This window comes from Dendrobates tinctorius, unplaced genomic scaffold (assembly GCF_039654945.1).
Source record: "Dendrobates tinctorius isolate UK_male_01 unplaced genomic scaffold, ASM3965494v1 ptg000147l, whole genome shotgun sequence".
Classification (NCBI taxonomy): domain Eukaryota; kingdom Metazoa; phylum Chordata; class Amphibia; order Anura; family Dendrobatidae; genus Dendrobates; species Dendrobates tinctorius.
The window spans coordinates 9,081,602-9,098,271 of NW_027361814.1; the positions used below are offsets into that span (position 1 = coordinate 9,081,602).

General features: G+C 42.5%; 1 protein-coding gene across 2 annotated transcripts in view; it reads left to right on the forward strand.

Moving 5' to 3' along the window:
* Nucleotides 1-16,670, forward strand: part of DPYSL4 (dihydropyrimidinase like 4) — a 59,450-nt gene that overhangs the window by 25,260 nt on the left and 17,520 nt on the right. For both annotated transcript variants that reach the window (XM_073546386.1, XM_073546385.1), the window contains exons 9-10: nucleotides 1,686-1,842; nucleotides 13,373-13,514. In XM_073546386.1, coding sequence (XP_073402487.1) covers nucleotides 1,686-1,842; nucleotides 13,373-13,514 — 299 coding nt within the window. The remainder of the gene's footprint in view (nucleotides 1-1,685; nucleotides 1,843-13,372; nucleotides 13,515-16,670) is intronic.

Consider the following 16,670-nt stretch of genomic DNA (forward strand, 5'->3'; position numbering starts at 1 on the left):
GCCGTTGCTGCACTGGTGTGCTGCAGATCCTGCAATCAGTCAGTGCCGGGGCGCGATTACAGCCTTTACGCGCTGGATACTGAGCAGCGATTTAAGTCTCACTGGCCGCGCCTCTATGGCGGGAATCCGGGGGCTGCCGGGTAGGATAAAATTAATTTCTTCCTAGCAGCCGGGCTTCCAAAGTGGCGGCTGCGCAGTCATTACACCTGCAAATTGACCCCATATCTGCAGGTTAATAGTGTTTTTTGACATGTCAGGTTCCCTTTTACTGTGTCACACTTTACGTTTATTCTCTGTATTATACAATTCCCATTGAGACTCGTCCATGTTGGGTCCTACAGAGAGACAGACAGTTTGCAGCCACTTTTCACTGATAAATAAGGGTCCTAACAGAGAGCCCCCTTCTCCATGAACTCTCAGCTCAGCAGATCGCTGCCTACATTTTATGATTTCCGTTGAGCTATTGAATGTCATGTACCATCCTAAAACCAAGTAGATTGTATTTGATTCTTCTGCCCCCATGTTTGGAGCAGCGGACTGGAATAGAATTCAGAATTATTGCAAAATTAGGTCATTTCCTGGATCATCATCAGCTGCTGCCGCTGCCTCCTCGGGCCATTCTGCATGGTACAACAATGACTACATTGTGGATGTTTCTGTTATTTTGTATCAGTGCAGTCATTTACTCCACGACGCATGAGATGGTAGAATGGTGTTATCATATGGTGATGAAATCTGTCAGTCTCTTTACATTTTGCTTTAGTCTTAATGACATTTGATGCAGGGCCTGGACAACATTTTATTCCCTGAGGCCAAACATTGAATGATAGCAAGCAGATACCTAGAAAACAGCGAGGAATAGATACAGAAATGTCAATTTTCTTTTGAATATGCAACCTATAAGAATTTGCTGAAAGTGTAATCAGTGGGTAAGTGCCACCAGTGCCAGGAGCAAGGCAAATATTGCACCCATTACCCCAATAGCAATGCACCCTGTATTCTTCCTTTAGAAAGTATTAAGGCCCCTATACAAAAAAAGCAATAATGCTACCTTTGTGCCAACCCCTAAAAAAAAATAAAGTTTATACTCACCAATTCTAAGCGACCAAGTCATCTTCTCAGTGGCACACCGAGCAGACGGGCACAGGTGGCAGTGACACCTGGACACTGACATCCAACTGTCTGAGCGTCATGTTTCCGCCAATACAGTTCAAAGTGGTGATTGTTTAGAGATCACACCAGAAGTCAGGGGTTTCGCACTGCCCTGGATGTTCGGCGCTAGCAACACCACTGCTGCTTTCTTTTTCCTTTCCTTATCTTTTCCCATCGTCGCCCATTTCCTTCCTTCTCTCCTTCATTTATTATATAGATTTGAATGAGCACAGTGTAATGCTTCATTTCCCCTGTAGGGGTGCTATAGGGATGTGATCACCTGCTGCCAGGTTCCTGCAGAGATCACACTTGATCACTAGGGTTCCTATGATTAAAGGATTACTTTAACAAAAAGATTTTGTCCTAAGCAAACATATGACTGATACCAAAGCAGAGTGTAGTGCTGTCAATCAAAGCCTTTTATTTAATCAAACATTTGGACAGGTGAGATATCAGTGAATACCTGCCTTGTGTACACAATAGTGACATTTTTGTTTTAGTAGGATGTTTTTTTTTCCTTTCTGTTTTTACAGGTACAGTGGTATATGGAGAGACTATAACAGCCGCTTTGGGCACTGACGGCTCCCACTACTGGAGCAAAAACTGGGCAAAAGCTGCAGCTTTCATCACATCACCACCTATTAGTCCGGACCCTACAACTCCTGAGTATCTCAGCTCTTTACTATCCTGGTATGTAATGACTACCGTACTTCTGACTGTGCAATCTGCTCCACGAGTTTTCATTGTTAAGTTTTTGTATTTATTGTCATTTCTTAGAATGTTAGATTTGGAAGGGACCTCCAGGGTCATCATGTCCAACCCCTTGCTCAATGCAGGAGTCACTAAACCAGCTCAGACAGATGTCTGTCCAGCCTCTGTTTGACGACTTCCATTGCAGGAGAACTCACCACCTCTGGTGGCAGCCTGTTCAAAAATTATCTCTTTGGTCGTATCGGTTAAAGAAATGTGCCTTCAACCACAGACAATAATTTTATCCATACATGATCCCATCAGGAGATGAGGAGCTGGCATATTATTATGTGTATGTAAATATATTGTCCAAAAAAATAAAGGGAACACTAAAAGTTGGATCAGCCTGTAATTTGTTCCCTTTATTTTTTTGAGCAGTACTGTATACAGTGCCTTGCGAAAGTATTTGGCCCCTTGGAACTTTGATTTTGGTTTCATCTGACCAGAGCACCTTCTTCCACATGTTTGGTGTGTCTCCCAGGTGGCTTGTTACAAACTTTAAATGACCCTTTTTATGGATATCTTTGAGAAATGGCTTTCTTCTTGCCACTATTCCATAAAGGCCAGATTTGTTTAGTGTACGTCTGATTGTTGTCCTATGGACAGACTGTGCCACCTCAGCTGTAGATCTCTGCAGTTCATCTAGAGTGATCATGGGCCTCTTGGCTGCATCTCTGATCAGTGTTCTCCTTGTTTGAGATGAAAGTTTAGAGGGACGGCCGGGTCTTGGTATATTTGTAGTGGTATGATACTCCTTCCATTTCAATATCATCGCTTGCACAGTGCTCCTTGGGATGTTTAAAGCTTTGGAAATCATTTTGTATCCCAATCCGGCTTTAAACTTCTCCACAACAGTATCACGGACCTGCCTGTTGTGTTCCTTGGTCTTCATTGGGCTCTCTGCGCATCAAACAGAACCCTGAGACTATCACAGAGCAGGTGCATTTATACGGAGACTTGATTACACACAGGTGGATTATATTTATCATCATTAGTCATTTAGGACAACATTGGATCATTCAGAGATCCACAATGAACTTCTGGAGTGAGTTTGCTGCACTGAAAGTAAAGGGGCCGAATAATATTTTCAGTTTTTGAATTTGCACAAAAATTTAAAATAACTAATAAATTTCATTCACATTCACAATTGTGTTCTACTTGTTGTTGATTCTTTACCAAAAATTTATATTTGGTATCTTTATGTTTGAAGCATGATATGTGGGAAAAGGTTGAAAACTTCCAGGGGACCGAATACTTTCACAAGGCACTGTATACAGTTGTGGCCAAAAGTATTGACACCCCTGCATTTCTGTCAGATAATACTTAGTTTCTTCCTGAAAATGATTGCAATCACAAATTCTTTGTTATTATTATCTTCATTTAATTTGTCTTAAATGAAAAAACACAAAAAGAATTGTCCTAAAGCCAAATTGGATGTAATTCCACACCAAACATAAAAAAGAGGGTGGACAAAAGTATTGGCACTGTTCGAAATATCATGTGATGCTTCTCTAATTTGTGTAATTAACAGCACCTGTAACTTACCTGTGGCACCTAACAGGTGTTGGCAATAACTAAATCACACTTGCAGCCAGTTGACATGGATTAAAGTTGACTCAACCTCTGTCCTGTGTCCTTGTGTGTACCACATTGAGCATGGAGAAAAGAAAGAAGACCAAAGAACTGTCTGAGGACTTGAGAAACCAAATTGTGAGGAAGAATGAGCAATCTCAAGGCTACAAGTCCATCTCCAAAGACCTGAATGTTCCTGTGTCTACCGTGCGCAGTGTCATCAAGAAGTTTAAAGCTCATGGCACTGTGGCTAACCTCCCTAGATGTGGACGGAAAAGAAAAATTGACAAGAGATTTCAACGCAAGATTGTGCGGATGTTGGATAAAGAACCTCGACTAACATCCAAACAAGTTCAAGCTGCCCTGCAGTCCGAGGGTACAACAGTGTCAACCCGTACTATCCGTCGGCATCTGAATGAAAAGGGACTGTATGGTAGGAGACCCAGGAAGACCCCACTTCTTACCCCGAGACATAAAAAAGCCAGGCTGGAGTTTGCCAAAACTTACCTGAAAAAGGCTAAAACGTTTTGGAAGAATGCTCTCTGGTCAGATGAGACAAAAGTAGAGCTTTTTGGGCAAAGGCATCAACATAGAGTTTACAGGAGAAAAAAAGAGGCATTCAAAGAAAAGAACACGGTCCCTACAGTCAAATATGGTGGAGGTTCCCTGATGTTTTGGGGTTGCTTTGCTGCCTCTGGCACTGGACTGCTTGACCGTGTGCATGGCATTATGAAGTCTGAAGACTACCAACAAATTTTGCAGCATAATCTAGGTCCCAGTGTGAGAAAGCTGGGTCTCCCTCAGAGGTCATGGGTCTTCCAGCAGGACAATGACCCAAAACACACTTCAAAAAGCACAAGAAAATGGTTTGAGAGAAAGCACTGGAGACTTCTAAGGTGGCCAGCAATGAGTCCAGACCTGAATCCCATAGAACACCTGTGGAGAGATCTAAAAATGGCAGTTTGGAGAAGGCACCCTTCAAATATCAGGGACCTGGAGCAGTTTGCCAAAGAAGAATGGTCTAAAATTCCAGCAGAGCATTGTAAGAAACTCATTGATGGTTACCGGAAGCGGTTGGTCGCAGTTATTTTGGCTAAAGGTTGTGCAACCAAGTATTAGGCTGAGGGTGCCAATACTTTTGTCTGGCCCATTTTTGGAGTTTTGTGTGAAATGATCAATGTTTTGCTTTTTGCTTCATTCTCTTTGGTGTTTTTTTCATTTAAGACAAATTCAATGAAGATAATAATACCAAAAAATGTGTGTTTGCAATCATTTTCAGGAAGAAACTGAGTATTATCTGACAGAATTGCAGGGGTGTCAATACTTTTGGCCACAACTGTATATATATATATATATATATATATATATATAAATCCAACAATGTAGACCAGCTCACTCCTGTGAACCACCTGGAACCTCAGCTGACCTGGTTAACTCCGTTCTGCCCGGATCTGGATGTAGGAGTCCATCCATACAAATGTGAACAACGACAAAGCAAAGTCCAGCAATAACGTGAGCAATCCAGGATGCTGTTAAAAATTTTTTTCTTTTTATTCATAAATCCATTAAAATGCAATGGTCCAAGCAGTTCAAAACAGCAATAACGCAGGAAAGTCATGCAGATAGGACTACGCGTTTCAGCGGTAGAACCCGCCTTCTTCACGGTCCAGAATCTAATCTGCTTTCCATACATGGAACCTTATATACATCCCACTCCCATCAGGGTAATTATAAACATATGTGAGAGACTTAAAAACATGTGCTATAAAAGCAAATCAAACATATAAACTATCCACATATTGATCAGTATACAACATGCATAAAGATTAAAAGGAAAGAATTCAACATATTGGAGAAAAGTACATTAAAAATGTCCGATAACCTGACCATAAGATTTAAGGCCCTGTGCACACAGTGTAGACTCCGTGCAGTTCCCCAGCAGATTTGGCCCTACTGAGAAAAAAAGACAGTTTGACTCTAAAAAATCTAGGGTGGTTTTCAGTACCAATTATAGTCCTCAGTTTAATTCTATTGTTAAAATCATCAAAAAATATCTTCCCTTGTTATCTCAGAATGATATTTTGAAAAATATTGTGGAAAATAATGATATTGCCTTTGTGGCAAGAAGAGCCCCGACTCTAGCTACATTATTATCACCCAGCATGTTCAAAGATCCGGATAAAATTTCCCCTAGCAATTGGTTAAAAACAACAGGATTTTTTAAATGCGGTGCCAATATCTGTAAGTGCTGCGGTTTTGCTAATAAATCTAAAATATTTACATCTATTTCCAATAAAAAGCAGTTTAATGTTTGTTCTTTTATAAACGGTAATACGGAGAATGTAGTGTATCTAATTAATTGCAATATATGCCGTATGCAATATGTAGGTTGTACGATGAATCCCCTTAAAACTAGAATCCGCAAACACCTATCAGACGCTAGTAATTTGCCTATGGTTGATGCATCAGTAGTATCCCGACATTTTTCAAAAAAACATAATGGGGATTTACGCGGTTTCTCCTTTATGGGCATTGAGCATGTAAAAAAACCATTGAGAGGGGGAGATTTTCATAAAAAACTGCTTGCAAGAGAAAGTAGGTGGATATTTGAGTTGGGGACTCGCATGCCACAGGGCTTTAATAACCGCCTGGATATCATTATGCACTATTGATATATTTGTATTATATAATGCTGGTTAATATTATTGTTCTATGTTTTTGTACCACTGGGGCTATGTGCACATGGTGCGGATTCTGCTGTGGAATTTTCCGCGTAGATTTTTGCTAAATCTTTAGGTAAGATGATCTGCGTTTTGCCTGCAGTTTTGGTGCAGATTTAGTGCAGATTTGTCGCAGATTTGGTGCAGATTTCCCCTGCAGTTTCCGCCTGCAGATTTCTATAATGGAGCAGGTGGAGAGCTGCAGCAGAGCCGCACAGGAGAAGCGATATGCTGCTTCTTTTATTCTGCGCCAGATCTGCGCAGAAAAATCTGCAGCATATGCACAGCCTTTTTTGTTGTACATAGCCTTAAATGGTACTGTACATAACGTGCAGTTCTGCTGCTTTTCTGCTGCAGTTCTGCAGGGCCAAATCTGCTGCGGAACTGCACGGAGTCTACACTGTGTGCACAGGGCCTTAAATCTTATGGTCAGGTTATCGGACATTTTTAATGTACTTTTCTCCAATATGTTGAATTCTTTCCTTATAATCTTTATGCATGTTGTATACTGATCAATATGTGGATAGTTTATATGTTTGATTTGCTTTTATAGCACATGTTTTTAAGTCTCTCACATATGTTTATAATTACCCTGATGGGAGTGGGATGTATATAAGGTTCCATGTTTGGAAAGCAGATTAGATTCTGGACCGTGAAGAAGGCGGGTTCTACCGCTGAAACGCGTAGTCCTATCTGCACGACTTTCCTGCGTTATTGCTGTTTTGAACTGCTTGGACCATTGCATTTTAATGGATTTATGAATAAAAAGAAAAAGTTTTTTAACAGCATCCTGGATTGCTCACGTTATTGCTGGACTTTGCTTTGTCGTTGTTCATATATATATATATATATATATATATATATATATATATATATATATATACGCACTATAGGCTTCAAAAAATAAAAGTGATTTACTAGCCCAGCCCGTAGTGATGGTGACGTTCTCAAGCTTGAGAAAGGTTCATGTTTGAACCAAAATGTTGCCATCACTATGGGCTAGTAAATCAGTAAATCACCTTTATTGCTTGGAAGACCATAGTGTGCTGCCTCAATTTCTTCATTTTGCATGTATACATATATATATATATATATATATATTCCTTGTATATATTGGTGTCTCTCATAGGCGTTAGATATAAGGAAATTGAAAATCCATCACTGTGGAACGGTCTTCTGAAAGCGGTGGTATTTTGGTACTTTTCTTGCTTCCCACAGACCATTTCATTTTGGTCCTTGTACCACACTTAGCTTTTATCAGTAATGTCCTAGGGCTCGAAAGTGGGCACCGATATTCTCAAATAATACACTTTATTGCTTTGTCCAAGTCTTTCATTCATGAGGTCTCAAGACGAGGAAATCTCCAGACCATTTCCCCAGGATATTAACTCTTTGAGCCCCTCTCATCTGTAGTTGTAGGCATGGCCTCAGTAAAATTCATTAATACCTTATTGGGGATACAAAACCATCCTTTCTTTATCTCTAGCTTTTACATGTGCCATCAAGACTTTTATATGCTGTATTATACTACTTTTTTTTAATCAAAGCGTAACTAAAGTGTTTTTTTAATCTAATCATCATCCAGGCATTTCAAATGTATTAATTTTTGTAATCTACTAGGCCAGTTCATGCTCCTTTAGAAGCTGCTTCCAGATGCTGGTCAGCAGTATATGTGAACTATATTTACACAGTCTATGTACGGGAGTTTCCCTGTCTGAGCCTCTCTGCACTTCATCCCAGTACTCGGATCACACAAAGGAATTCCGATACTGTATAGCATTTCATCATTGCTGAGCAGCAGTTGGAAGGAGCTTATAAAGGTGCATGAACTGGGCACTGAAAAGAATTGCAGCTTATTGTTTGAGAGTGAAGGAAGCAAAATAAAGGTAATGAAATGTTTTACGAAGATTTGTAATTTAGGAGAGGCTGAAAAAGAATAAAATTAAAAAAAAGGTTGAGTTACACTTGAAACAGTATGAGTAAAATGATAAAAGTTGCCTCTAGTATGATATATGGTAATGAATTCTCTGAAACATCCCAGAAGATGCAAATTTCTACCCAACCTGATAATGATAAGAGCTCTTTTTAGCAGTTTTCTGTAGCCAAGAGCCTTGTCTACGTCCTGATTTCAAGGTGTTGCGTGGTAAAGCAGAACTGTTCAATGTGACAACAGCACCAATAGAGCGGAGGAGAAATTCATTATAGATGGATGCAGTCAGTTTTACCGCCGCTACATCTACTATATAATTGTCTAATTCTGTCTGTCTGTCTGTAATGGAAATCCTGCATTGCTGATTGATCGCGGCAGTTAGGCCGCGACCAATCAGCGACATTTGCTTAGTCGTCGCGGCAACACGGCTGCATTGCTTATTGTACAGGCACATTACAGCCGTTAAAGGCATCACTGCTGCATCGCTCATTACACAGGCATAGTCCTGTACATATTCTGGCGTACAATAGATTAGGTAACAGCAGAAAAGTGACTGCAGCTCTGGGTGTAACTGGAGTACAATACATTAGGTAAGATCTGAACAGTGACTGCAGCTCTGGCTGTAACAGGAGTATAATACATTAGGTAAGAGCATAACGATGACTGCAGCTCTGGGTGTAACTGGACTACAATACATTATGTAAAAGCAGAACAGTGAACGCAGCTCTGGGAGTAACTGGAGTACAATACATTAGATAACAGCAGAACAGTGAAAGCAGCTCTGGGTGTAACTGGAGTACAATACATTAGGTAACAGCAGAACAGTGACAGCAGCTCTGGGTGTAACTGGAGTACAATACATTAGGTAACAGCAGAACAGTGACTGCAGATCTGGGTGTAACTGGAGTACACTACATTAGGTAACAGCAGAACAGTGACTGCAGATCTGGGTGTAACAGGAGTATAATACATTAGGTAAGAGCAGAACGGTGACTGCAGCTCTGGGAGTAACTGGAGTACAATACATTAGATAACAGCAGAACAGTGACAGCAGCTCTGGGTGTAACTGGAGTACAAAAAATGAGATAACAGCAGAACAGTGACTTCAGCTCTGGGTGTAACTTGAGTACAATACATTTGGTAAGATCTGAACAGTGACTGCAGCTCTGGCTGTAACAGGTGTATAATACATTAGGTAAGAGCAGAACGGTGACTGCAGCTCTGGGTGTAACTGGACTACAATACATTAGGTAACAGCAGAACAGTGCCTGCAGATCTGGGTGTAACTGGAGTACACAACATTAGGTAACAGCAGAACAGTGACTGCAGCTCTGGGTGTAACAGGAGGACATTAGGTAAGAGCAGAACGGTGACTGCAGCTCTGGGTGTAACTTGCGTACAATACATTAGGTAAGAGCAGAACAGTGCAGCTCTGGGTGTAACTTGTGTACAATACATTAGGTAAGTGCAGAATGGTGACTGCAGCTCTGGGTGTAACTGGACTACAATACATTAGGTAAAAGCAGAACAGTGACTGCAGCTCTGGGAGTAACTGGAGTACAATACATTAGATAACAGCAGAACAGTGACAGCAGCTCTGGGTGTAACTGGAGTACAATACATTAGGTAACAGCAGAACAGTGACAGCAGCTCCGGGTGTAACATGAGTATAATACACTAGAAGGTGGCCCGATTCTATCGCATCGGGTAGTTTATAGTCTCTGTTAAAATAAAAAATAGTTATATACTCACCTTCCGATGGCCCCCGGACTCTGTCCCGCCTCTCACCACGCTCCCGGCATCTTCCGGTCCCAGTAATGATTAGCGAGAAGGGCCGGAGATGACGTCACTCTTGCCAGAGCGCGACGTCATCAGCGGTGTTTCGCACAAAGCATTACTGGGACCGGAAGATGCCGGGAACATGGTGATAGGAGGGACAGAGTCTGGGGGCTGTGGGAAGGTGAGTACATCACTATTTTTTATTTTAACAGAGACTCTAGAATACCCGATGCGATAGAATCGGGCCACCATCTAGTTATATAGATATTTTACAATAAACTTAATGCCGTTCTTGAGAGACAAAGACCTTACAGTATTAAGAGAATTGAAGCCTGGAAGTTAATTATGTCTACCAGTGGGAGAAGTTCACCTAATAAAAGGCTTTTTATTCCCATAGCATTAAAGCACAATGTACTCGTAAGAAACTAGACCCATGATAGGAAATCTGATACTCTTGATAGTCTCTACTTTTAACTTCAATTCACCTACACATTACATATGTGCTGGGTCGGACTGGTCCACCGGGAAATCAGAGAACCCTCCGGTGGGCCTGCCCCCTGACCAGCACCACAACGCCTGCTTCCTTCACATTAGTGCCTGCTCTGCATATGTGATACCGTCAGCGCTCTCTCCTGACTCCCCCATACACATGAACGTCAGACCGAGGAATAATGTGTTTTCAATCAGCAAAGGACTCTGCCAGGAACCCCTTAAAAATAAAAAGATTGGGTGTTTCAATTTCTTTATCCCCGAAATACACATCAGATGGTTGATTGGTCCCTCCAATAGCGGTGGGTTCAGACAACCTTTAAATAATTTGTACGGAAGCATTTAGTCCTTGCCAGTCAATTAAAATATATCCCCACTATCACACAAAAGTGGCAGCGATGAAGTGGACGAACATGGCGTCTGTCAGGACTGTTGTCTCCTAAAGTACTAGGGTAAAGTACTGTAAACCTGCCCAGATTGATGATCATGCAATGAGCAAGAAAAATAAAAAAAAGACAGTAATGCTTTTGACACTGAATGCTCTGCAACCCATCCCGTCTCCTGTCCATGCGGTCATCATGTTCTTGCACTTTAAAGAGCTACAGCTGTCACTCGGGAGCAGAGGCGAGACTGTGAGTAGTATTTAGTGCAAAGAGCCCAGGACACTTAGCATAAAGAGCGATGATGAGCGATTGTGATCGAATAAGGTGTTATCTGAGCATGCTCTTGTGCTAACCGAGTGTCTCCGGTGTGCTCGAAAAATATGTTTGAGATCCCGCGGCTGCAAGTCTCACGGCTGTCTGACAGCTTCAGGGATTGCCTGTTTGTTAAGACAGTCACTGCATGTGTTGTGGCTGTAGAACGGCTGTGAGATATACAGGCGCGGGGGCTCGAACATATTATTCGAGCACGCCAAAGACTCTCAGTTAGCACCCGAACATGGCGGATAACGCTTTATCCAAGCACATTCACTCATCACTAATATGTGTCACCGATCACCCACCACTGCCCCCTCCAACCTCCCTCATTTCTGCCGAGGACTTTGCTACACACTTCAAAAATAGCATCGACCAAACAAGGCAAGTCTTCATTGTTCAACCACCACAACCCATTTGGATACCAGACCAATGCCCAAACCCCATAACCTCCCTCTCCAACATCACTGAAGGGGAGCTTAATTGTCTCTTCTCCAAATCGCACCTCACCACCTGTGCACTTGACCCCATCCCATTCCACCTCCTCCCCAAATTCACCACCACACTTATCCCAACCCTAACCCACCTCTTCAACCTATCATTAATTTCTGGTACCTTCCCTTCTGCTTTCAAACATGCCACAATCACACCTATCCTTAAAAAGCCTATCCTCAACCCAACTGCTATGTCCAGCTATCCCTCAATATCGCTGCTCTCATTCGCTTCCAAACTCCTGGAGCAGCACATCCATGCTGAACTTTCCTCCCACCTCTCCTCTATCTTGCTCTTTGACAATCTACAATCTGATTTCCGCCCCCATCACTCCACTGAGACGACCCTGACCAAAATTACTAACAAACTACTTACAGCCAAAACGAACGGACTACTCTATACTCCTCCTTCTAGATCTGTCCTCTGCTTTTGACACATTTGACCACTGCCTCCTACTACAGATCCTCTCCTCCTTTGGCATCAAAGACCTTGCCCTATCGTGGATTTTACTCATACCTTTCCAACCGCACATTCAGTGTCTCCCACTCCCACACTACCTCCTCATCCCACCCTCTCTCTGTTGAAGTACCCCAAGGCTATGTTCTAGGACCCTTCTTCTTCTCAATCTATACACTTGGCCTGGGACAACTCAAAAAGTCCCATAGATTCCAGTACCACCTTTATGCTGATGACACTCAGATCTACCTCTCTGGCCCAGACGTCACCTTTTTGCTGTCCAGAATCCTGGAGTGTCTATCAGCCATATCCTTCTTCTTCTCCTCTTGCTTCCTCAAACTCAATGTGGACAAATTTGAACACATCATCTTTCTTCCATCTCATAGATCTTCCTTACCTGACCTATCTATCACAATTAACGACATCACGTTTTCCCCCATACCGGAAGTCTGCTGCCTCGAAGTAACCTTTGACTCTGCCCTGTCCTTCAAACTGCACATCCAAGCTCTTTCCACCTCCTGTTGCCTCCAGCTCAAAAATATTTTCAGAATCCGTCCTCAACCCTCAATCTGCTAAAATGCTTGTGCATGCCCTCATCATCTCCTCCCTTGACTACTGCAACATCCTTTTCTGTCGCCTCCCTGCTAACACCCTTGCACCTCTCCAGTTCATCCTTAACTCTGCTGCCCAACTAATTCATCTCTCTCCTCGCTAATCCGCCGCTTCTCCCCTCTGCAAATCTCTTCACTGTCTCCCATTCCCTCAGCATATCCAATTCAAATTACTAATACTGACCTACAAGGCCATCTATAACCTGTCTCCCCCATATATCTCTGAACTAATCTCCCGATATCTTCCCTCACGTAATCTCCGGTCCTCCCAATACCTCCTTTTCTCTTCCACACTTATTCGCTCCTCACCCAACCGCCTCCAAGACTTCTCCTGAATATCCCCATCCTCTGGAATTCTGTGCCCCAACAAGTCCGACTATCAACCACATTCGGATCCTTCAGACGGAACCTGAAAACCCACCTCTTCAGAAAAGCTTACAGCCTGCAATGATCCCCGCTGCCTCCTCACCACTACCAGAGCTACCGCCTCACCAACACTGGAACTGCTGCAACCCCCCAACCTACTGTCTCCTTCCCCACCATCCTGTAGCATGTAAGCCCGCAAGGGCAGGGTCCTCTCCATTCTGTATCAGTCTGTCATTGTTAGTTTGTTTACTGTAAGTGATATCTGTAATTTGTATGTAACCCCTTCATATGTACAGCACCATGGAATCAATGGTGCTATATAAATAATAATAATATATATATTTGTCTGTCTCCTTACAGTTCAGATCTTCAGGTGACCGGCAGCGCGCACTGCACCTTCACCACAGCGCAGAAAGCCATAGGGAAGGATAACTTCACATTTATACCTGAGGGAACGAATGGAATAGAAGAGAGAATGTCAATTATATGGGAGAAATGTGTGGTAAGGATAAAATGCACATCTATAAGATCTGCAGATATATTTCTTACCGGATGGCAGTAGGTACAATATTTTCCCTCTCCGATGTTCCCCCAATTTTACAGGGACTGGCAACTTTCTGCAACTTTGTGACACTTACAAGAGGCATCAATATAGAGGACCTAAAGTCTGATTGCTCTAATAATTGAACCAATGCCCCCCAAATCCTGGCAATAAACAAACTTAGGCTATGTTCACATTAGGCATTTTTTCAGAGTTATTTTTAATGTGTTTTTTTTTTTTAAAAAAAACTGACAAACACCACCACATGTGAACATACACTTACTGTTCTGATTAAAAAAGACCCCTCAACCCTGCACCAAGGCACCCCATATGGACTAACTGTGCCTAAGTGCCACCTGTCAGCCCATCAACACTAAAAGTGGATTTGTCCCTAAATTTCATCAGGCAAACAGCATACATTATTAAATAGATATCTTAGACCTGTTGATGCTGGTGTACTTATTTTAATAATCTGTGTAAGAATGGCTGTATAATCTCCAGAAGCAGACTCATCTTAATATTACGTATAGGGACAATTTAAAAAAACAAACAAAAAAAAATTATAGAATGTAGATAAGCCCTGAAAGGCGGTGGCTGCATCTTATAGCGGCCAAAGACAGGTTTGCTTTATTGAGAACGTTTCCCTGATCTCCACCTATTAGTGCTGGTCTTAGGTGTCAACACTTCCAGCTTTGTTTCGACGCAGGACAGCGTTGATGTGTATGAAACAGACTGGCTGACAATTATAATAATCTTTATATAGCGCTAACATATTCCGCAGCGCTTTACAGTTTGCACACATTATCACCACTGTCCCCGATGGGGCTCACAATCTAAATTCCCTATCAGTATGTCTGGAATGTGGGAGGAAACCGGAGTACCCAGAGGAAACCCACGCAAACACGGGGAGAACATACAAACTCCTTGCAGATGTTGTCCTTGGTGGGATTCAAATCCAGGACCCCAGCGCTGCAAGGCTGCAGCGCTAACCACTGAGCCACCGTGCTGCCCATCGAAAGTTCATGTCAATAGCTCAACCAGCGTCTTGTCATCTGTTTTTATACACAGAGGAAAAGGCTGAAATCAGCAGCCAGCCCCCTTTATGCACATCACCGGTCACATGCTGACACAGGAATTAATCTCCTGCGTGAAAACAAAGCTGGAACAGGAATCAATTATACTAAAAAGTTTAATAATTTCCCAATACTTTATTTCAAGATGGACAAACCCCTGTAAGGACATGCTGTTGTTATAGAGATATGAGTGCTGTTTTTCTGATCAGTAGTTTCCAGGTAAATAAATACGCTATGGTGTTTGCATGCAGTTACCACTTGGTGGCGATCAAAAGTTTGTGGAAATCTGTATTACTATTGAGTTCAGGGTATATATATATATACACACACACAGGGTGGTCCAAAAGTAGGTGGACAGTATGTGTAATAGGGTTGTGAAGGGGGAGATTTATCAAACATGGTGTAAAGTGAAAATGACTCAGTTGCCCTTAGCAACCAATCAGATTCCACTTTTCATTCTTCACAGACTCTTTGGAAAATGCAAGGTGCAATCTGATTGGTTGCTAAGGGCAACTGAGTCAGTTTCACAGATAAATCTCCCCCCAAATCTGTTTTCTTTTCAGATAATTCAGATAACCCATAACGGCAAATAATTTAAATACAGATCAAAGAAAATGGATTTTAAAAGAGTATTGGAAATCTCAAAATGCTGAAACAGTTAGAGCAAATAGGGTTGAAACATTTGGTACTCAAGCCCCAAAGAGACAAACCATTTACCACATTCGTGACAAATTCGATGCCACTGGCTCAATCCTTAGGCTGAGTTCACACGTGGCGTTTTTTTCGCGTTTCCGCGGCGGTTTTAACCGCGCGATTTTGCCGCGGAAACGCGAAAAATAAGCATCCCATGCATTCCTATGGGATTCCGCAATGCTGTGCTAATGCTGCGGTTTTTACCGCGGCGGAATCGCTTCGCGGTAAAAACCGCAGCATGCTCATTAATTTGCGGAATCGCGGCGATCCCGCACCCATAGGAATGCATTGTTCCGCTTACTTTCCGCATGTGGCTGTGCACACCATGCGGAAAGTAAGCAGAACATTTGCGGATGGTACCCACGGTCCGGAGGAGAGGAGACTGTCCTCCGGGCTTTGGGTACCATATCCCTGCAAAAAATAGAATTTAAAAATAAAAAATATTGTTATTCTCACCCTCCGACGTCCTGCGCAGCCTTCCCGCCTCTCTCCACGCTCTCGTTCCAAGTAGTCCTTTGCGAAAATGCCCACGATGGCGTCCGTTCTCGCGGGATCGCGAAGTCTCGCGGTCATTCGCGCGACGTCATCGCGAATTACCGCGAGACGTCGCGATCCCGCGAGAACTGACGTCATCACGGGCATTTTCGCAAAGGATTACTGGGAACGCCTGCGCGGGACGTCGGAGGGTAAGAATAACACAATTTTTTTTTTTTTTTTACATTCTATCTTTTACTATTGATGCCGCATAGGCGGCCTCAGTAGTAAAAAGTTGGTCACACTTGTCAAACACTATGTTTGACGAGTGTGACCAACCTGTCAATCAGTTCTCCAAGCGATGCTACAGATCGCTTGGAAAACGCTAGCATTTTGCAAGCTAAATACGCTTGCAAAATGCTAGTTTTTCCGCGGGAAAATCGCGGGAATTTAAAATGCGATTTTCCCGCGGACTGGAATTCCGGAATTCATGCGGTAATTTCCGCGAGAGTTCCGGTACGTGTGCACTTAGCCTTAATGCTCCAAAAACTGGTCGACCCAAAACAGCCTGTACAGAAAATAATAAACAACTTGTTGCTGAAACATTTGTTCAGAGTCCAAAACAGTCCACCAGAAGAGTGTCTTTAGAATTGGGAATTTCACGAGCTTCCATCATGCGAATCCTGAAATCTGTTGGGTGGAAAGCTTATCGTCCACGTCTAATTCATGGTTTATTGGAGGATGATCCAGACAGGCGGCTGCAATTTAGTGAGATTATGCTTAACGGAATTGAAGAAGATCCAGTAATTTTAGATCACATTATGGGGAGTGATGAAGCTTCTTTCACATTATCTGGCCATATTAACAGACAGAATTG